The sequence below is a fragment of the Manacus vitellinus genome, unplaced genomic scaffold (genome assembly GCF_001715985.3).
Source record: "Manacus vitellinus isolate BGI_N305 unplaced genomic scaffold, ASM171598v3 scaffold_10_pilon, whole genome shotgun sequence".
Lineage (NCBI taxonomy): Eukaryota > Metazoa > Chordata > Aves > Passeriformes > Pipridae > Manacus > Manacus vitellinus.
In genome coordinates this window covers 61,010-82,073 of record NW_021938838.1, presented here as the reverse complement: position 1 = coordinate 82,073, position 21,064 = coordinate 61,010, and the positions used below count along the sequence as shown (strand labels likewise).

Here is a 21,064-nt window from a genome sequence, read left to right as displayed (position 1 = left end):
TTTATCCTGATTGGAAAAACAGATCATTCTATGACAACATGAAAACACTTAGTTAGCTTCTCATGGTGATAAAATAGTTTGAGGCCAGTTCACAAACCTATTTTTCCTGTGTGTTTATCAACTTGACTTTACCAAGTTGGTTGGATAAGATCCATTCATCTCCTAATACTTTTCTTCTGTAACAAGATATACTGTCAACTGGCCAGCTCCGGAGCATAGCAAAATTCTGCAGTAGTCCTGAGTAAGTCCTGGTCTCTTGCTGTGCAAATAGCCCTTTTACTCAGTCACTCCAGACTGTATCACAAAATACTGCTTATTACAAAAGGAGAGATGTAAGTGTACGTGCTGTGCTTTAATATCATCTTAGCAAAAAGTTTCCATGGTGATTTGCTCTCATGGCTGCAAGGGAGCTCTCTTTCCAATAGAATCACAGCAATTTTTTACCTACTGCCTCATTCAAATTACTGCCAAATTCCTCAATTAAAGAAACCTGTTCTTAAGCATCACAATATGTTGTATAGATTGTAAAGTACCTCAGTAATAATGGATCCTAAGTTGGAACATTTTCTGATCCAACAAAGACATCCCAAGAAAAAGATGCTTAGAAGTTTCTTAACATTTCCGTAAAAAATAATAATATTATATCTAGGATCTCTTATTTGCCCACAGCTCTGGATGTTTAAGAGCACATGATTGTGCTTCATGTTAGATTCTGAGGCAGCTAACTTAATTGCAGCAAATTTTAGATTTTTTAGATTTGAGTTAATAATTACTTTGAAAGCCTCTGACAGACTGAATGAGTGATTTTCCTTAGTTTCCAGTTTGTTCAGAGTGGTCTGGACAAGAGGCATAACTGGTCAATTTACTTCCATGCTGCATTTAGGTTCATAATACTTCTGGGGTAGGAAAATAAACCCTACTTGTATGTGTGCCTGGTACCCTTGGTTGCGGATACACAGCAAAGAGAAGTCATTGCATGAGTCTTTAGGAATTGCTAATGAAGTGACGAGCTGATTATTTAGAAAGCTGGTATAAGAATGAATGTGTTTCAGTGTAAATACAGTAGAAATCTACCATATAGTGGACGTCTGTTGTATTTGTAGCTATGTTGTGGTATAGAGATGTATAACAGTCAATATCAGACCTTCTGTTGCCCTACTCACTTTTAGCTTGCTGCTCTTCTCCTTTGTCCTGAAACTTGGGTTTAGGCATATGACTTGTTAGATGCATTACTGTTGTATAATCCACTACATACCACTGTTGATGTTTATGCAAAATTACCTTTGGGATTTTGTTATGTCTTGAGAGCACAATTTAAAATAATTATAATTTGGCAGAAAAAGTAGCACACAATAAGAGCTCTAAAGCAAAGAAATGTAGAAAAAAGTTTAAAGTCAGTGGCAGACAGAATGCTTGAAACTTTTCTCATACACCTGTATTACGTTAATTCCTTTTTTTAATCCAGAAGATACCATCCTCTGTTACCATAGTCTGGCTGTTGTTATGTGAAGCATTCTCTGGAGCTTCAGTGACCACTATAACCTGGTTGCACCTTCTTGCTGCTGATAGCACAGTATGAGCGACTGCGGTGGATTAAATGTTTCGGTCCTTCCTGAGCTTTGTGATGTTCCAGTTCCTCTGAATAATTCTGAGAGTAAAAAAAAGTGAAAAAAAAGTTACATTGGCCAAGGCACAGAACTGTAATTTCCAATGCTGCATTCATAAACATTGGTCACGTTACATCACTGAAAGATTTACGTTAGGTCTAGACTTACACTTTCACCAGCAGAGCTGTCAGCTGTGAGCAGAGGGTAAAACATCTCCAAAACCAGTGTAGCTGCTATATTTCAGGCATGAGCTCCAGTGAAGGAGGCAGAGGAATAAATAAGGACTCAGGCTTTGCTCAAGGATTACCTGGATGTCATCTGCAGATCAAGCAATGATGATGACTTTTAGGCATCACCTCAAAACACAAAGGCAAGCCTTTGAAACACAAATAAAAAATATCAACCCATTATTAGATAGCAAAAATGAAGCTGACTAAGTAGACTTGCTCTAATTTAGGTTTTCTCACTGATACCAAAAGTATTGGCTCTTCTCAGAAACCCATGCTAAACAGGAAACATGGCATCCAGTGGAGCTTGCTGTCCTGCATGGCTGTGGGTGCCTAATGTCACAAGGGCAGCTACTACTTTAAATAGATATGAAATTATAAATAGATTTGCTCTTCCTGAAAAATTAGAGTGGGAAGTGGCAGAAACAGAGCTCTGACAATTTTGATTTTAAACAAGAAAGAGTGCTTACATAGAAATCAGTCCCGAGTGGGGAAAGTACCTTTTTTTGGTAACGTTTCCAGAAGCCTTTTTAGGTTAAAATTCTCCAACTGAGTTGGAAACAACTTCTGCTGTCCACAAGTCTTCTGTAACCTCTTCTATTGTTTTGCTAAAAAGATTTTGATTTTTATTTTCTTGGGGGGGGGGAGCAACCTCCAAATAAAAAGGCCGACCCATCTGAAGCAAGCTAGTTTTGCATCCTGGTTCTCAGAAAGAGTCTCTAATCCTGCCAATTATCAATCTGTCATCAGATTACAGATTAAATATGATTTTAATTGGGAAGTTCCTGCCACACTGTGGCAAGAACTTTCACCTTCCTTGAATCAAGAGTTAAACTGATACCTTTGTAGAACAAACATATAGCTAAACTAAACAAACAGACACTTTGTTTGGCTTGCCTCACTATTTGGGCATTATCAGTTGTAAATATTACTATTATTTTAAAATAAGCATAATTTAGATTACTAGATAAGTTTATTGCAGCTTTTTTTTTCCCCTGCAGCTGCTTTCTCCATCTTTCTTTCCAAGAAAGTATAGAAATTAGTTCTGACAGAGTATTGAGCCAGGAGAACCCACAACAACTTTGGTATTTTTATAAAAAGTTGTTGACAAGAGATAGTGGGTGGCAGAATACTACTCATTTGTGTTCATCCTGAAAGGTATCTGCATTCCTTATGGGCTATTTGCTTTCAGCTTTAGGAAACGTTCAGCTTAACTTCCTTCTTAGGAGCTTTGATTGTATCTTCATGTGCTTCATATGTAGCCTTTTTTCTGTGAAGAGAAAACCTTATCTTTGTACTTCCTGTTTCTTTTGCATTTGGTAATAGGTGCCAACTGGTGTGGTTCTGTACTTATATATCCTGAGAGTATATGGCATCATCTGAACAGTCTTCAGGATGCTGGTCAAATTAAGTTGTGAAACTGTGGCAGCTTCAGGCACCCACAAAGCAGAGCAACACAGGAAAAAGAGGTTTTTTAGTGAGTTGGTTCTTTAACCTCTTGATTTCCCAAGCGTAGATTAATATTTATCACAAGATCTTATCTGAGAAATATGTTGCACACATGCTGATTTAAACAGATTAAAACTACCAAAGAACTTCCCATCACCATCCCCTCCAAGTGTGAACCCACTTCATTTTAGGACCTGAAACTAATACTAAGATAAGTAGAAGAAACAGCTGGAATTCAATTTGCAACAATTAAGACTGCCTGTATTGCTATTTTTACAAAACAGAAGTCCTGGTACCTGGGATTCCTCTTCCTAACCTGTTATAACAGTTTCTAATTGAAATAGCTGTACCCAAGAAATGCCAAACTGAGAGCCTTGGAGATTGCAATCTTTACAAAGAAGTAAAACCCCAAGTTTGAATACTTCATAAGCAGAACTTTTAAGACTGTGTTAATGTGGCTTGTCCCTAAGCAATTACACTGCATGTGATTCTAAAGCTGATTCACACACAAAACTATATCCATACCAAATGCTAGAGTGCTATTATATAGTGTAGATGAAGTCAGGAGTTGGTAGAATAAAAGGATTTTTTTTGAAAACCAAACTGAAGTTTAAAATGACTGCCACAGTAGGCATCTACATTTGCAAAGTCCTACTTTCCCAGCTGTAGTAATCTATAAGTTAATCCGTGCTGGTAGTAAAAACACCAGTGGTCTGGAAGTGTAAGTATTGAAATTAGTGAAGCTGCTCTGGGGCTGGAACAAGCTTTTCTAGCGTGAAAAACAGTTCCAAAACATGTTATCGCTCTGTTTCCCGACAGCAGCTGGTATCTGCGTAAGTGCTGCAGTTATTTTATAGTTTCTCAGCTTGCTCCAAAATTGTGTGAGGTGAATATAACATGATATAAACATAGGGATAGGTATTATCAGGGAGAGACAGCTGTGTAACAACATTCTGGACAATAAAGATAGATCTTGGGATACTTATTAAGAGACCAGTCCTGCCAGATGGACTCTGCAGGAAGGATGTACATCACAAATACCACATTATATGAATTATTATACACAAACAGCTGCTAACGTTCATCCAGGGCTATTAGAAGAAAATTATAGAAGAACTCTTACTGTGAGCCAAAGGGAGAATTTGGCTTTTAGCAGCTTTAAAAATCAGTGAAGTTCTGAATATGCAAAGAGGTGAACTGTTAAAAGTCCAAGAAGGAGCTTAGTGGCTCAGCAAAAACTGTTCCTAAACGAGGAGTTGGTGAGCTTAGTTTTTCTGCAGGCATGCAGAAACATAGTGTTTTAGATAGAAATCAGATCAGAGATTAAACTTGACCTTGCAAGGAGAGAAAATTCAGAAAATGGGAAAAATAAATTGCAAGCAATGATGGTTATGTGATATTTACTTACTTTGAAAGATAAGGATGAGAATCTGAAAAGTTTAAAATGAACAATAAAACATGAGCTAGGCTACAAATGGATAATTAATCTGAACCAGTTAATTGCTGCTTTAAATGAAATATGGAAGATAGTTTCCTGCCATAGGCATAAAAATGCCTCTGGCCTGGATCAAGCTTCAGATTAAATAGAGAAAATATTTGTCTTTTCTCCTGACACTTCATTTGTATTGCTCAGGGGTTCTTCAGACCACTGGAGTGAATGATAAATGTTTATAACTGAAGTTCAACAAATTAGCAAAGTTCAGCAGAATTCCCAGTGACGTGGGGGTTTCTGTTTAAGTTTTCCAATTTGTGGGAACTTTCATTCATTCATTCATGGCCAGTCTTCTTGAACGAAGATTTGGGAAAGGTCTCTACCCACGTTTATTACAAGCGCGCTGGTGATACAGGACTTCGCAAATGCGGGTAAGGCCTTCGAGCCTGCGCAATGGATTTTATCGGTGAGACACAGTGTGCGCTGAACTGAGCCCACCCTTTAATCCTAAGGTTCATCTGCCGGGGCCGAGTGAGCTTGGACGGTTGCAGCGAGGTCCTCAGGACGTAGGCTTGTTTAGAGTGACCTTCTCTTCGATGGATGGCCTTACAGCTGAGCTCCAGCTGCCCGGGTTTAGAGCTGTCCTTCTCTTCTGTGTGTTCGGGGCTCCCCTCTCATCTCCCACCATGGCACTGTCCGCACAGGCGAAGCCCCCGTTCTCTCGGTCCTTTCCGCGCCCGAGGCCGGGCCCCAGCGCCCGAGGCCGGGCCGCCGCGCACGCGCGTTCCGGGGCGGGCCGGGCCCGCGCCGCCGCGCACGCGCGTTCCGGGGCCGGGCGGGCCGCGCGCCCTGCGGGAACTAGAGGCTTGATGATGAATATAGTTCCAGTTAAGACATGACTTGCGCAACAGATCTGTGGGAGATTTGCTCATGAGACTTGGTCATTTCTCTGCAATCAAATCATAAACAGAAGCATGATGCCTTTTGGTTTTCTGTACAAAATATGAAGTGAAATAATAATTACGATCAGCAAACCTTACTTCTTCTGAAAATTTAGCATCATGGTTTTGCACAGATTTCTTTGTTTCCAAACTTTCAGCTCCCACAGAGGAAGTGGAAATCCCCAGTAGGTTCAGAGACATAAATATCTTTTAAAAGGTCACCTGTACCTTGTAAACATTTTGACCTTTACAAATATCATACAATGGCACTGTAAGTCCTGATTAAAATACAGCAGGTATAGGTAACAAGAGGCAGATATTTATTGGCTTAGGTATAGTCAGTGTGAATGAGCAAGCACTAAAACAGGGGCCTGGAAAGTTTGTATAATCTTTTTACTTGAAGACATCAAAGCTTCCACTGGATGAAGGCCTGAGCAACCTGATCTAATTTTGAAGTTACCTTACCTGGGATCAGGTGGCTGAGCTAGATGACATCCCACCAGAAATCATTTCCAACCTTAATTACTCTGTGTTAATAGGGGCCTATTTTTGAACAATATAAACAGAGTAATTTTAAATACCTCATCTGTTAGTGAACAGTTGTACTAGGGACTGCACAGTCAGGCTGCCACGAGAGGGAGGAAATGCCTGGTTTCGAACACGGCACAGCACTAGGCTTGTGGGTTCCCACGTGGGTGGAGCTGAAAGCTCGTTCACAGACCTTGCCTCTCTGAGAGGGGCAATTTCCAAATGCCTGTTGTGTGTGAAGCCTGTGATGTGACATGAGCTAAAGAAATAGAGGACGTTTCTTCCTTGCTGCTCTGATGCCAGGCAGACTTGGTGCCAAGCTTTAACTGTTGGATCCAACACAGTGGAATGTGGATTTCGACTCAGCTGCATTATCCTAAGAAGGTAAACTGCTCCAAGGAGCCTTTAGATAAACAAACAAACAAAAAGCTATAAATGTAATGCTAACTTCCACTTTTTAACTCTGCTCAGTCAAGATGGAAAAAAGCTGTGCGGGTTTTGTATTTTAAATGTTGTTTAAACAGGAGTGCTAATATACTGTCTTCTTATTTTTGTGTAGTGTTTGCATTTTTGTAATATAGACAGAATAGAGATTTGGTAATGTATGGATAAGTTTAATTTCTTTTAGTAGCCAAACCACTTGAAGAACATGTAGGTACAGTTCCTGCTTGAAATTCTTCCTGAAAATTGCTATGGACTTCATACAGATTGAAAAACAGTAAATATTTGAACCAAAATCTACAATGTGTAGCAGATTTTATAGCGTCAGAGCAGTCTTATTATGTGACAAATTTTTCTACTTTCTCATTAAGAATTTTGAACGGACAAATTATGTGGATTTCTGGAATAGCAGTTATCCCATACAAGGCCAGTAGCAGATAATAAGATGTAAAATCTTAGTTTTCCCTTTGGAGTTGTTTTGTTGGGATTTGGCTGAGTTCTGGAGACTCAGGTTGCAGATCTGACCTGCATTTTGGTTTGAGAAATTTGAAACCAAAACATGCCTACAAAAACTAATTTACATTTGTGGTGCTAACTTGTTAGAATTCTGTTGCTTGGGCGGTTTTTTTACCTTTTCTTTTTAACATTTTGCATGCTGAGCTACCACAAACAAATTTAACATTTTCTAGATTAGAGATACATGGCACTTTTTTTCACTGTGATAACAAAGTCTGCATTTGTGGTAAAAGGGTAAGTCTGTGTTTGTGCTTTGACATTTGAGGGAAATCTCTATGGTTGCCACAAAGCAAAAAAAGAAACAACTTCTTACTGGTCTCTAATCTTTACAGTGTTGTAGAAGTCGTGTTCCATTAAAGTTTTTGGGTCTCACAATGCATGCATATTTCTGATGTATATGTATGAAAGAAAAACTTCTAAGCCTGTACTCCTGTAAAGTAAATATACACAGGTATTTTCCCCCCAAAATGCCAAAGCAGTGGAAAGGATTCAAAAAAGGTTTATTCCCGAGGCAAGGACACTAAAAACTTACAGAAACCTCACAGTGCCCCAAGACAGCACTGGGCCTCAGGGGAAAGGCAAGTTCCAGTGCTCTTTCAGCACTTTTCATCTTCTCTCTTTCTTCCCCGCCCTCTGGCTCGAGGAGGCCCTGTACATGTCTGCGAAGGAACCTTATCTCTTCGGCATTCCAGAGAGAGAGAGAGATCTCACTCACAGCTCTCTCTGCAACTTTCTCTGAAATGCAGAAGGGAAAAGGAAAAAAGGCTTCCTAAGTGAAATGAGTTCGACCTTCGTGTTACAAACTCTTCTGAAAGCACACCTATTCCTACAACTCCTATCTGAGGAAGGATTTTGAGGATGGTTGTGTTTCTAGGAATCACTGTTTCTCAAAGTCTTTCCTTTGTATGGCATGACTGGAAGAAAACAAAGTGTTCTTTTAATTTGGAAAATGTGGGCAACATATTTTGTCTATGTATAGAAATACTGTACTTAACTCTAGGGCATTCCTTTTCCCCAGGAAGTTTGGGGCAAGCTATCCTGCTTGTTCTTTTCTCTTCCCTGGAGATCCTGAAATGCCTTCCAAACATTACTGTATTTATTTCCTTTTATCACTGTTTGAAGCAATAACTTTAACAGCACCGTGTTTTCTCATTGCTTGGTGGCACTTCATTACATCTTTGCATAGGCAGTGAAGGAATAGCCGGTTGGAAACTATGAATTGTAATACAGCACTAAGGTGGTTTCCAAGCAGGAGAACAGATAAACCTGACATGCCAGGAATGATGATTTAGAGCTGGTGATGGCAGAAAGAATTTCAAGCAAAAACTGAGAAATATTTGAGAGACTATCCTGATGACAAGGTGAATTTCAAAGTGTATATATATTTTATATATATATATATATATTTCAGTATATTTCCTCAAAAATATACTTCATAGTATGATGCATGTGTTCTGCTCCTAAAAGTATGTTTAATATTTATGTTTTACTAATTAGATTTAATTATTACTTCAGGAATAGGGAGAATCCATGCTTTTGCCCGTGGTCAGCAAGGAAGTTTTACCTAGGGTTCTGGTCACTTATTGTTCTCTGTGCTCTTGCAACTAAGCTGCTGCCTTGTTCTGAAGTAGGTAATTCAGAGCTACACTAGGATTATCAACAAGATCTCAGCATAACTGGACTATGGAGGGGATGAACCTTCTTCATTCGTCAGGATATGTTACTATCTTGAGCAGTGAGCTCTATTTTATTGCACTTTGTATATTTGATTTGGCACAATAATTCAACAAATTTGAATATTAATGTAATGGCTGTTAAGTACTTTAATACAAAATAAGATGGAAAATAAGGACTTCAAATGAGATGAAAGGAATGCCCTTCCTAACTGAGATTTGCTCCACTTAAATAGCAGCTGTTTACTGAACCTTCTGCACTGAGGTCTGGCCTGCCTGCTGGAAAGGAGAGGAGGGGCCAGGCAGCTTGCCCATAGTTCCAAAGATGGTAAATGACAGAAGAATGCAGAAAAAGATTCTTTTTCTTTTTTTTTACCGCGAAATTTTCATTTAAAATCTATCTATTTTGCAAGAGCAAACTCCCATCGTTGCATCCTCATATGGCAGATATGGCCATCCTGCTTCATTATAGCTCTGTCCTCCCTGAGGGTACTTGCCTTGAATTAGGATGTCACTCCCATGAATGAAGGCAAGTGCTTCTCAGCTTTATAGCAAATGCTGCCAATAACTCTGAATGGGGTGGGGGTGAACTCATCTTTTATCTGCAAAGGTATTTTCACCTCCTAGCAGATCTCACACTTACTTTACATAGAACAGGAGTTATTTCTAATCTGTTTGGAAAAATGCTTTTTTACTGACACCTGAAAGACTGTTGTCCAAGTGTTTGAGTACTGTATTTAAAAAAGTGCAGGAGGTGCTCTGATTACTCTTGAAGTTGTTGTCATACCCATTTCCTCATGGAAATAAAGTAACCCTTTTAAGTTTGGCACATATTGTCCTTGATAAGGTTTGGGAAAGTGTTAGATTTCAATAGCTTTCCTCTGAAAATACTCTGATGTGCTGTTTGTTTTAAGAAGACAGCTTACTTGGAAGCAGTTCATTTCTGGCTTTTTGGGAGGTCCGAGTCCAGGGTGTGTCAGGCTCACTCTGCCAGCTATGACTGAGGAGTTGGTTCTCTTCAGCAGTAAGCTGGAGGTAGCAGCAGAGTTTAAGGAATGGTTATACGATCTTAAAATCTTTGGGAGAAGGTGGCGATTTCACAGTTTCCAATGCTATCTTCCCTTCTGTTTACTATTATTTCTTTTCTTTTTCTTTCCTACTCTAGAATTCACACCAGCCTTACCAGAAGGAGAGGCATTTCGGCTCTCCAGCCTCCACAGACTGCAAATTTTGCTGTTTCATTGTCATCAGCGAATAACTGTGGTATTTCTTTGCTTTAGCCAACTGGAAAATGGAAATGAAGAGAAACACAACAAAGTTGTTGTGGCTGTTGATGTTCTTTTTTGATATTGTGCCATTAAGTTATGAGAAATCAATGAGAGAAAGAGCTATTGAGCTGATGCAAGATGCACGTTTAATCGATGGGTATATAAAACATGTTCAACTAAACCCTCTTTGTGAATCCTGATAAGTGAGGAGGAAATGCTGAAGTGTGTCTGGATCAGTAGAGACATAGGTTGTTACTAGCATATAGCACTTAGCTCCTGTTGCAATGATGTATTGGGAAGGAATTTTGGGTCAGAGGGTACTTACTATAGGACTGGGTTATTCTAAATACCTTTGTGATTTTCTGGTCAGGTGTCATGCTTTAACCCCAGCTGGCAACTAAGCCCCACAGAGCCACTTGCTCACTTGCCCCTCTGAGGGAGAGGATCAGAAAAGTGAGAAAACTCGTGGGTTCAGATAAAGACAGTTTCATACAGAAAGCAAAAGGCGCACACAAGCAAAGCAAAACAAGAAATTAACTCACTACTTCCCATGACTAAGGTGTTCAGCCATCCCTGGGAAGCAAGGCTCCATCAAGCATAATGGTTTCTTGGGACGACAAACACTACCACTCTGAATGTCCCCTGCCTTCCTTCTTCTTCTCCCCAACTTTATATGCTGAGCATGACCCATACGGTCTGGCATATCCTTTTGGCCAGCTGGGGTCAGCTTTCTCAGCTGTGTCCCTTCCCAATGTAAGGTACACCCCCAACCTGCTCACTGGTGGGGTGGGGTGAGAAGTAGAAAAGGCAGAAAAGAAGGGAGACTTTTAAGCATCTATTGCTGCAAGGATTATTGGCAATTAATGGTCTAAGGGAAGTGGAAGAAATTACATTTGGCTTAGAAAGGGAACATCTTATTTCTATCACAAGCCCAATTTGTTTTTGATTCTAGCCACAATGACTTTGTACTGCAACTGAGAATACTTTACCAAAATAGAATCAGTAGAGTCAACTTAAGAGAACTCAACAAGACCCACACAAACCTTGTGAAACTTCAGGCTGGTTATGTGGGAGCTCAGGTATGTACTGCCATGGTTGTGAGTCTGAGATCATATTTTTATATTTGCCTCCTTCCCAATCACACAAGTACTCCTGGCCTTGATTTTGGCTCTTTATGTTGAAAAAGAAAAATACAATAAAACCAAAAAGCCCCCAACACTGTTTCATAACATTTGTGTTTCAAGAGTTTGTGTTTTATAATTCAGGTACCGTTAGTCAAAACAGCAGCATTTGTTTTGTGATATATAAATTAAAGGAAGCTCACATCTGCTTTCCTGCATGTACTGTGGAGTAGCTGAGTGTGTCAGGAGGCTTTAGTCACGTCTGGAGTAGATGCTATTGTCTTGCATCATAAGTCTTCTTTTGGGGAAAAACTATAGTGGCAACTCCCTTGTAAACTGCCGGAAGTTATTTTGGTCTGTGCCCATGAACTATTAGCAAATGGAAGTTTCCAAGTCAAAACACAAGTTATCTAGTTTACTTGTCAACGTCTCTTTCAGTTTTGGTCAGTGTATGTTCTTTGCAGCGCTCAGAATAAGGATGCTGTGCGTCTGACTTTAGAGCAAATTGATGTTGTCAAGAGGATGTGTAACAGCTACGAAGAGCTGGAACTTGTGACAACTTCCCAAGGTGATGCTCGCTCTTGTAAAAGAATTTGTGAAAATGTGATTGCAGGAGGTAGTACAAAAGACAGAGACCTGCAAGCAGGCAAGTTATCCTGCTTTAAAGGATAAACTTTACCTCAACTTTTCCACTGGGCTGCAGCGATGGACTCTGTGCACCATCCAGGTCCACTGCAGTAATGTGAATATTTGCCAGATAAACATGTACTACTATAAGCTCCTATTCTGTGAAAATGTCAGTATCGTTGCTTGCAATTTCCAAAAACAATTGCTGCTCAGTAGTGCTGTCTTCTTATCTGTCATGATATTACTTTGGAATTATCTCCCTTTTTTGTTTCCAGGTATCTCTGAAAGTAGAAGGATTGCGTGTTTGATTGGAATAGAAGGTGGCCACTCCATTGACAGCAGTTTGGCAACGCTGAGGATGTATTATGACTTGGGTGTTCGTTATATGACTTTAACACATTCCTGCAATACGCCTTGGTAATTAATGTGCTTTTTTTTGTGTGTCTATCTAATGTAAAGGAGTGGCAGTTCCATGATGGGAGAAATATGGATTCAGACACAAAGTTAACCTGTGAAAGACTCTGAACCAAGTCAAGGATGATAGGTTTGGGGGATAAATCATTTGCCATGTGTCAAGTGGGAGACTACATCTGTTATGTAGGGCTTGTAATGATGACAGTTGGACACTTTTAAACTTGTTAACAGCATAAAGATGGTAAATTTGCTATTCCTTTGCTATATTAGGAAAGTTACATAGGGCAAAAAAGACAAAAAGAAAAGTACTAAAAATGCATATGATGTAGATAAAAGAGTGTAAATGCTAATGTAAGAACTCAGCCGTCAGCAGCCTTCAACACTGCCCTCTCTGGCCACCTCAAAAGTGCAGGTCCCATATGGCACTACAGAGATAGGTATTTAGTTCCTGTATCAGAATATTAGCACCTACTCTTTGCTGGATTGACAAAATACTTTCTTGCACTTACTGAGAGACAGGGAAATTGCATACAGAGGGCAGACAGGTAACTAACATTGCAGTGTCTCTTTGTTCTCTCATGGAAGATTGTTTAATCAGAAAATTTCTGACAATTACCTCTCTGCTTGTCCTGCATTGCTTCACAAACATCAACATTCATGAACTTGAAAACAGTTATGAACAAAAAAAAGCACTGCCCAAACAAGATACTTATTACGTAGCTCATTATCTCCACATTTGGCTATATGATATGGTAAACATTTTTATTGTGTGTAGGGTAAGAGATTTCAGTTGCTGACACTGTAGTCTCCATAATAATATGATGTTTCTCCTCCCTCACTCCCTTTTTTAAGGTCTGAATCATCATCTAAAGGAATACACAACTTTTATCCTAATGTTATTGGTCTGACTCCATTTGGCCAAGTAAGAATCTCTTTCAAATGCTAATCTGGGCAATCTGTCATGCAACTAACAACTTCTGGCCTTATCTTTTCAAAAGCAACTTGTCATTAAAAATTAATTACTGGAAGTTCTTGATAGTTAGGAGATGACTGGGGCTCAGTCAAACCAAATTCCCTGTGATGTTCTTTAGGGTAAAAGAAGCATTAGATTTATTTAGAAAAATGTTTTAATTCAGATCAGATGTATGAATTCATATGTGGAATCAGTGAGATGTGAATAACAGTTCAAATTACTTATTTTAGATTGGCTAAGTTTTCTAAGTTTTGAACATGTGATGGTGTGTTAGCTAATTGTGAGTGAATAAATTACTATTAAAGTAATAGGTACAGAGAAACCAATACTGGCATAGCATGCTTACGACTAGCTGACAGCTGCAGAATTAGTCTATCTCTTTACAGATATCAGCTAAACAGTTTCCTTTTAGGAAAGTTAATACTGACACTGTTTTCTGTATATCTGTTTTAGGAAGTGGTAAAGGAGATGAATCGCCTGGGTATGCTGATAGATTTATCTCATACTTCATACTCCACAGCAAAAGCTGCACTGAGTATCTCAAAAGCACCAGTAATTTTCAGCCATTCATCAGCATTTTCTATTTGTAATCACTCAAGAAATGTCCCTGATGATATCCTCCAGCAACTGGTGAGCAATATCGTTCTGGGTTTTGTTTTGTCATTTTTTGAGGGGAACTAGTTGTTGGTCTTGCTTCTTGGGGGTTTTGGGTTTGGGTTTAATGGCAATGTTTGGCTAGCTGAGGCAAACCTGTGCATTCAAGTCATGGTGTTTACTTTTAACCTTCTCATCTCTGAATTTGATTTAGAAGCAGATTCCTGTGCAGCAGGTAACATATTTGCTTCTGAGAGATTTTTTTTGGGTTGTCTTTAGTATTTGACTACAAAAATGAAGTGTTTGCAAATACTTTGAAATTCTGGTTGTTTGATGTAGGCACTGCACTTCTGCTGATTCAGTCTACGTGAGAGTATAATGAACCCAAGGGAAGGGGGCAGGGAGGCAAAGCCTCGTGTTGCCATCTGAGCTTTGACTTACAGAGTGTTGCTGTGCTCACTGACAGATGGACATAGAAGGTTCTATATAAGAAGCTCATGAGGTTTGCAGGGCACATGAGTGTTCACTCATCACTTGTCTCTTCCTATCTTTCAGAAAAAGAAAAAGGGAATTATCATGGTGACTTTCAATGCAGATGTACTGGCCTGTGGCAGAAAAGTTGTTAATATTTCTACCCTTGCAGGTTTGATGTCAATGTAGTTTTTGTCGGTTCAATGAATTCATACAAATTCTATGAATTTCCTGGTGTATGCATAATTTTTGAAGTTATAAAAAAATGCTTGTTTATTCCTTCCACACCTTAGCCAAAGTCTAGGTATTTTTGGTGCTAATATTCATTAAACAATAACAAGAGGTACAAGGTGAGTGTAGCTGGAGGACATGACGCTTACAAACGGAGCTGAGAACCATTAATCCCAAAGTAATTGTTACTTTCTGGAAAACACCTTAAGCCTATGTAATTAAGAGTAGAAAACATAAGTATGTAATGAATAATGAAAATTCTGATGGTATAATTGGGCTACTTGTTGGGAACAAATATGCTGTGATGATCATGTCTCTTTCCTCATTTGCATTTCATCAGTGTAGCTGTTATTTTGAAGATTGCTGTCTGATGGGATATCTTTTGACTTTTTTAAAAAAGGATTTGATTGAGAATCCACAATCAAAGTGAACAGCCTTGTTCCAATATGTGTGAACTGTAATATTTGTCTTTTACTGGATGCTAAGATGTTGTTTTCTTGGGTATTTTCTTTCAGATCATTTTGACCATGTAAAGAAAATTGCAGGTTCAGAATCGATAGGAATTGGTGGTGACTATGATGGAGTGGCACGGTTAGTAAAATTATACCTACATTGACACCTCCTCCTTAAATTATGAAGGTTTTTGTTCATTTAAGGGAAAAAAAAAGAAGGCAGACTAAAAGAATGGTATCAAGTTCTCTTGTGATGAGTGCTAAACCAAGTTTTATGAAAGAGGAGCACAATGATTCCTTTATAGAACTGTATGAAGCAGTGCTACAAATGTGGAAATGGATCCTAGTGCCCTGTGAACTCTGCAATCCTGTGTTCTAGACAGTGTTTTGTGCATAAAAAAATCAGTGATAGAGGTTGTTTTTCTCCAAAAGCCAAAGATAAATGACAGAAAAGCTGCCTCAGCCTTTAGATGGTAAATGGTCAGCCTTTAGATGGTAAATGGTCAGCCTAGAGAGATGCTGCAAAACTCTTTCCTCCACTATCCTTGGGGAAAGCCCAAAGTGTTTTGGTGCTGTGAAACCACTCCTGCTTTTGGGGCTTGGGAAGTATTTCAGGCAAGCAGAGAATGGTGAACAGCCTACATAACCTCTCCTCACTCTTGGGCAAGTGTTGTTACAGTACGGGAAATAAATACAGATTAGGTGGCATTTGCTGGTGTAACCCTAAATTTTATTTTTTTTTCTTTTTATCTTTTGGTTTACTCATCATCTTTTTTTTTTTTCCTTCTCCTGGGGTCAGATATGCTTGGGAGTGAAAGTCAGTCAGGCTCACATCTGAAAAGTATGATCACAGATCCAGTGTGTCTGCTCCCATGATAGCTAGCCATAGGTCTGAAGCTGTAACGTTCAAAATAAAAACACAGTTTGCAACAAAAGGACACATTTTATTGCATGCATTTTCTCAAAGATCATCAGTCAAATTGGCGGTGGAGTGGTTAAGGTCCTAACTCCTGGTAGTACAGATTTCTTGAGATATGCTTATCACCACACATCCACAGAACAGAAAAATAACAAAAATATTAGTTATCTCAAAACAATGTCACAGTCTCATGAAAACAGAATTTTAAACAGCTGTTTAATGCAGGTTTTGCAGCTTCTTACTTCTATTTCTTTTTATTCTGACAAGAATTAGCACAAGACATAGATCAACTTTGCTTATTGTAATTTCTTCAGTAGAAGGCTCTAAATAGGTTGCTTCTCACTTCCTAAATGGCTGAATTCAAACCAATATTATTATTCTAATTATATTCCCTTTGGAAAAACTACTTTGCAACCAACAAAGTCTACAAAATTGCCTGCAACTCCTCTGCTCATCATGTGTTTGCAAGTTTCCTTTCGTTCTGTTACACAGGTGCATTGTGCCAACTCCATCTGTGATGCAGCTGTTTCCTCTTACTCTAAAGGCCAGATATAAAGAGTGGATTAATGCACACATGAGTTTCTGTTGGGTTCTTTTTTTCCTTTTGTTCTGTTTTAATATCTTTCCATGCTGTTGTTTTGCCTATACATCATATACATGCTTATATATTATGCCTATGCATCTTCATTCCAGAATACAAGTTGTGTTCTGTTTATGGAATCCTATGTGCAGAAAAAACCTTTTGTTGTGTCCCAGTCCTGCTTCTGTTTGTCAGTTGAATTCTGAAAGGAAGAATTGGGTCCAAAGTGAGCTCAATCCAAAAGTCAATATGTGCAAAAGACTAATTAAAAATCTTTTTCTAAATTTTTTCAGTGATGCATGTTGAATGTTCTTGTGTGACTTTTGCCAACAGTTTCCCTGAGGGATTGGAAGATGTCTCTAAATACCCTTCTTTGATTGAGGAACTTCTTAGAAGAGGATGGAATGAAACTGAACTGAAAGGAGTGTTAAGGGAAAACTTCCTCCGTGTCTTCAGGGAAGTGGAAAATGTAAGATTAAAACCCAAACTGAATCTTGATTCTTACTAAGAGGGAGAGAGGAACAGTTGGTGCCCTGTTGTTTTTTTTTGGGTGGGTTTTTTCTTTGTGGTTTTTTTTTTTTTTTTTGGTTGTTGTTGTTGTTGTTGTTGAGTGAGTGAGAGAGATATGAGGGAATGTAAGCACCTAATTCAGTAATTCCAAATGCTGGGAAAGAAACCAAGATGGCAAGAGAGCATTAGCAGAATAAAGGAAAGTGAGAGAGAGCAGACAAAGCTCTTTGGAAGTTTCTCTCTTTGCAGTAATCTGATAAGTCCACATCAGTGACTTCTAAATAGAATCATTTCATGGTTTGGAGAAACTGCGGATGTACCAGCATCACAGTCTGGCTGTGTTCGCTGGTGCAGTAAGGAATGTTGACTCCTGCAAATCAATTTAATTCTTGTCATGGGATTGGGCTGCTATCCAAAAGGCTCATGCCACGACCAGATCACTAACAGGCCATAAACACAACAACTAAATAACAATGAGCTTCGAACGTAAATGGTAGAAGCAAATCCAAAAGGATGAGGAAGGAGACCATATAAGAGTAAGGACGCCCTCAGTGGTAACTTTTTCACATGCCTCTGTTGAAATTTCCAGACTGCTTCCTCCTGCTGTTTTTATTTACAGTGATAAGTAAGTAGATATTATACACAAAGCCTTATAGACAGCATATATTTCACAGTGGCCTTTCTTCCACTTGTCCTTCTAGGTACGTTAGATGAACAAAAATCAGGGAAATTTGTACTATTCTAGTTAATCTGCCAAAATATCTACATAATGACAAGTTCATCAGGTGGCAGACTGACATTATGAAGAGGCTCAAATTCATCACACCTTTCCAATCTGTGAGATTTAATAATTTTATTTTTCCTTCTAAATTAGAAATGTTGAAACCCTGTCTTGAGAGTTCAGGGAAGAAAGATCATGGTTTTGTTTGCTTAAGGTTTACTGGCTAATGCATCCATATGTGGAGGGAGGGAGCCAAGACAGAGCAGCCAGACCTGTAACTCTTGCCTGTAATGTATCTGTACTGAATTTTGGGAAGTGTTTGATAGGAATGCAAACAACAGGATAATGATGTTGATTTCCTCACATTCAGAAGTGGTTTGGCAATACAGTTTGAGTTGGGTAACTTGAAATAGCATTGAATTTGCTAGCTGCATAAAGCTTTTGGTGTTGCGTCAGTCTGGCTTTCAGGGGCAACCTTTTGAATTTTTGTAGGTGCAGAACATCAGTGGAGTAATGGACATAGGTGAAAGTGAAACTCTACAAGAAGTACAAAATTCCTGTCGCCTCGACCTACGTAATCCTCGGCTTGAGCCAGCCAGGTCCTTTGCATTTCCTTCTGTGGCACAACCCTTTAGTCTGACACTTGTATCATGTTTAGTGCTGTATTATGAATCATAACATCTATGGAGTCTAGAGAGAGATTTATGGAGTAATTTGCAATGCAACTAGTTATCTTTTTTTGCATTTTGTTAATGCATAAGTATAGCTTTATACTAAATTTTCAATATAATTTCTACAAATTCACCTGTAAACTTGAAAAGATGTATCAAAAGCATTTAGAATTTGAAGTTATAAATTCTGTATCCTCTTGGCTAGACCAGGACCAACACTGTTAATAGAATGTACCCAGATCTAATGAATTCTGTAATACACAACATATAGTTTTGGCATCCGTATTGTGGCACTTGGTATAAATACTGGAGTACAGAATCAGCAGTTCCACACAGGAAGTAGAGATTATGATTAAGACAGATATGCCAAGATATTTTCAGATATTACTTCTTCTTAAATTATACAACTTTCTTCAATAGGTGATAACTTACTCAGAGGAGACCACCCTATATGGAGAAGAGAGATTTTTTTTTGTTTGCTTGGGGTTTTGTTTTGTTTTTTAAGATGACAAGATGGAAGACAAGGCTATTTTGATTTGGGTTTCATGCCTACCACTAGTTTTAGAGATCCATCCTGCAGTACTAAACTCTTATTTTTGAACCCTGACCAGGACAGTGGGCAACTGGAGAGTTACTGAAGGGTGGGAGTAGATCTCCTGTATTCAAGTACAGGTGAACAGGCAATGTTGTAGATAGTTTTCTGTAATTTGGGGACTGCTGTTTGCTGCATGTTCATGAAGATGATAACAAGAACAACCCAGGACAAAGAAGGAATTCCAGATAGTCAGAGGGTTGCAGAAGTCTTTTTCTCATTTAAACAATTATCCTTATCAGTAACAGGTTTTATTATTTCATTTTTATTCTAGCTGGCTAAAATCAGACCATTGCCAGTGGATTCCTAGACATGAGATTAGGAAGAGGCCTTTTTATTATAAATCTTCTGCTGTTTTGGCCTTTGGAACACATTTTCAAATACACAAGGTATGTGAGGTTAGAAGCTACTGTTATAGAGAAGAGTATATATTGAGATAGGCCTATTCTTGGTAGGCTAAAAACTGACATTTCAATCAAATATACTGAAATCTGTGATGAAATTATAGGATGGCAGCACAAACTCTTTGTAGGGTCAGTTCCCACTGCTTGCTGGTAAGTGCCTTCTCATAGTGCTTGCTGTTAAATGTGATTTTTTCCTTTTATTTACTGATATGAAATCTACAGAATTTAATAGAATAGTATAGAATAAAAGTCCTGCTGATCTAAGGGCAGTATTTGTAAACACACAAAGTATCTAACTTTGTGTTAGAAAGAGAAAGGGAAGAGAAAGGCTAAGGAAAGAGAAAGAGAAGGCTAAGCATGAGCTGAATGGAAAACCAGCAAGTCAGTTGTTTTCTAGAGTCACTTGAGACGGTTCCTACCATCCATTTCTGCATTCCATGTAAAAGTAGGATTTCCGGAAGAACCCTGTTCTTTCATGATTCAAAATGAAGCTTCATTAATTCTTTTGTTAGGATGGTCTCCTTGATAAGTATATTTTGAATATACTCCTGTCACTTACCAAATTCTTTACAAATTGTGTTGAACAATCTAGTTGCATAGAAGCCAAGTTTTTAAGAACAGTTTCTCAATAAATACTGATCCTTCTTATGCATCTAGAAAGGGGAATTACTGCACTGACTCAGAAGCCTGGCCTTCCTGATACTGCTTCACTGGCATCAGAACTTGTTTTACTGGTAAATGATGAATTAAATAGGGAATGTTTACTTCCCATGAGCATTTCTTCTAATAGGTTCATAAGCGATTGGAAAACAGCCATCCATGATCCCTTTACATAGAACTAGTACTCTGATAGTTGCTTCATTCAATACTTGAAATGTAAGATGCTTCCTTATTCCTTCCAGCTATTTTCTTTATACTATATTGTCACTTTACTGCCTGCTAATTTTTACTCTTTTTTTCTTCATGCTACAGCATAGATTAAAAATATATATTGCTTTTCTTAAAGATACAGATAATATGACTTGTCTTATCTATAATGTATTGCACTTATTTGTTTGACTGCTTTGTGCTATGAGTAATTGGTAACCTTGTGGCAAAACAGACAGGAAACTTAAATAAAATATTGTTTAAAATTGTGTATGGATACTGGTGTAATATCACAAACAATGTAGATGTTCAGAAGTCCATGAAGCCCTAAAAGAACCATGCAACTCTGCTGCAGAAAGAAGGCCAGAGTATCATGAGGACTCTTCAGAGGGAAGGTAGCCCCCTCCCTGGAAGGCAGGAGAAAGTCAGGGAGGTTTAAACCTAGAGCATCCTGGATGTAGGCAGTCAGTCTCATCTAAACTGAGATACTGCTGAACCTGTCCAAGCAAGTGCCTATGGAAAGGGAACATGGCTGACTCAGTCACTGCAGTGAGTTTATGGTGTGTTACCTGCAGCAATTCCCATGGTCAAGCCATGGAAAACAAGGCTTATGGGGAACTAGCCAGGTTGTCTGCACCAAGTTTAGAATACCCTCTGCCTCACAGCATTTCTCACACGTGTGATGATCTAGAAGTCTCTTTTCCATTACTAATTACAATGTTAATTCAGAATGCTTCAAATTAGCTGCTTGTGTGAAACAATATCAGAGGGCAAAATCATCAAGAACTGGGATCTTGTGCACTGATTATGCACATTATCTAGCTTATCTAATAGA

The 21,064-nt window shown here is 38.7% G+C and overlaps 1 protein-coding gene and 1 long non-coding RNA gene across 3 annotated transcripts; one reads left to right on the top strand and one right to left on the bottom strand.

Annotated features, from left to right (window-relative positions):
* Positions 1 to 2: 2 nt before the first annotated feature.
* Positions 3 to 5,220, bottom strand: LOC108642089. Its single transcript, XR_001922454.1, has 3 exons — positions 4,692 to 5,220; positions 1,776 to 1,925; positions 3 to 1,648 (listed from the first exon to the last, which is right to left on the bottom strand). It is a non-coding gene; the product is annotated as an uncharacterized LOC108642089 (long non-coding RNA).
* A 1,236-nt stretch (positions 5,221 to 6,456) lies between these two features.
* Positions 6,457 to 20,422, top strand: LOC103766376 (dipeptidase 2). Of its 2 annotated transcripts, none has more exons than XM_029965590.1 (10): positions 6,457 to 6,568; positions 11,035 to 11,161; positions 11,642 to 11,771; positions 12,106 to 12,247; positions 13,097 to 13,166; positions 13,671 to 13,847; positions 14,367 to 14,454; positions 15,029 to 15,104; positions 16,798 to 16,933; positions 18,188 to 20,422. In XM_029965590.1, exons 3-10 carry the CDS (start codon positions 11,726 to 11,728, stop codon positions 18,371 to 18,373), a joined length of 921 nt encoding a protein of 306 aa, XP_029821450.1. In that variant the 5' UTR covers positions 6,457 to 6,568; positions 11,035 to 11,161; positions 11,642 to 11,725; the 3' UTR covers positions 18,374 to 20,422. The 2 variants fall into 2 exon arrangements, with proteins under 2 accessions (XP_029821450.1, XP_008931651.2); XM_008933403.3 differs by lacking the exon at positions 6,457 to 6,568 and adding an exon at positions 9,353 to 10,239.
* The last annotated feature ends 642 nt before the right edge of the window (positions 20,423 to 21,064 follow it).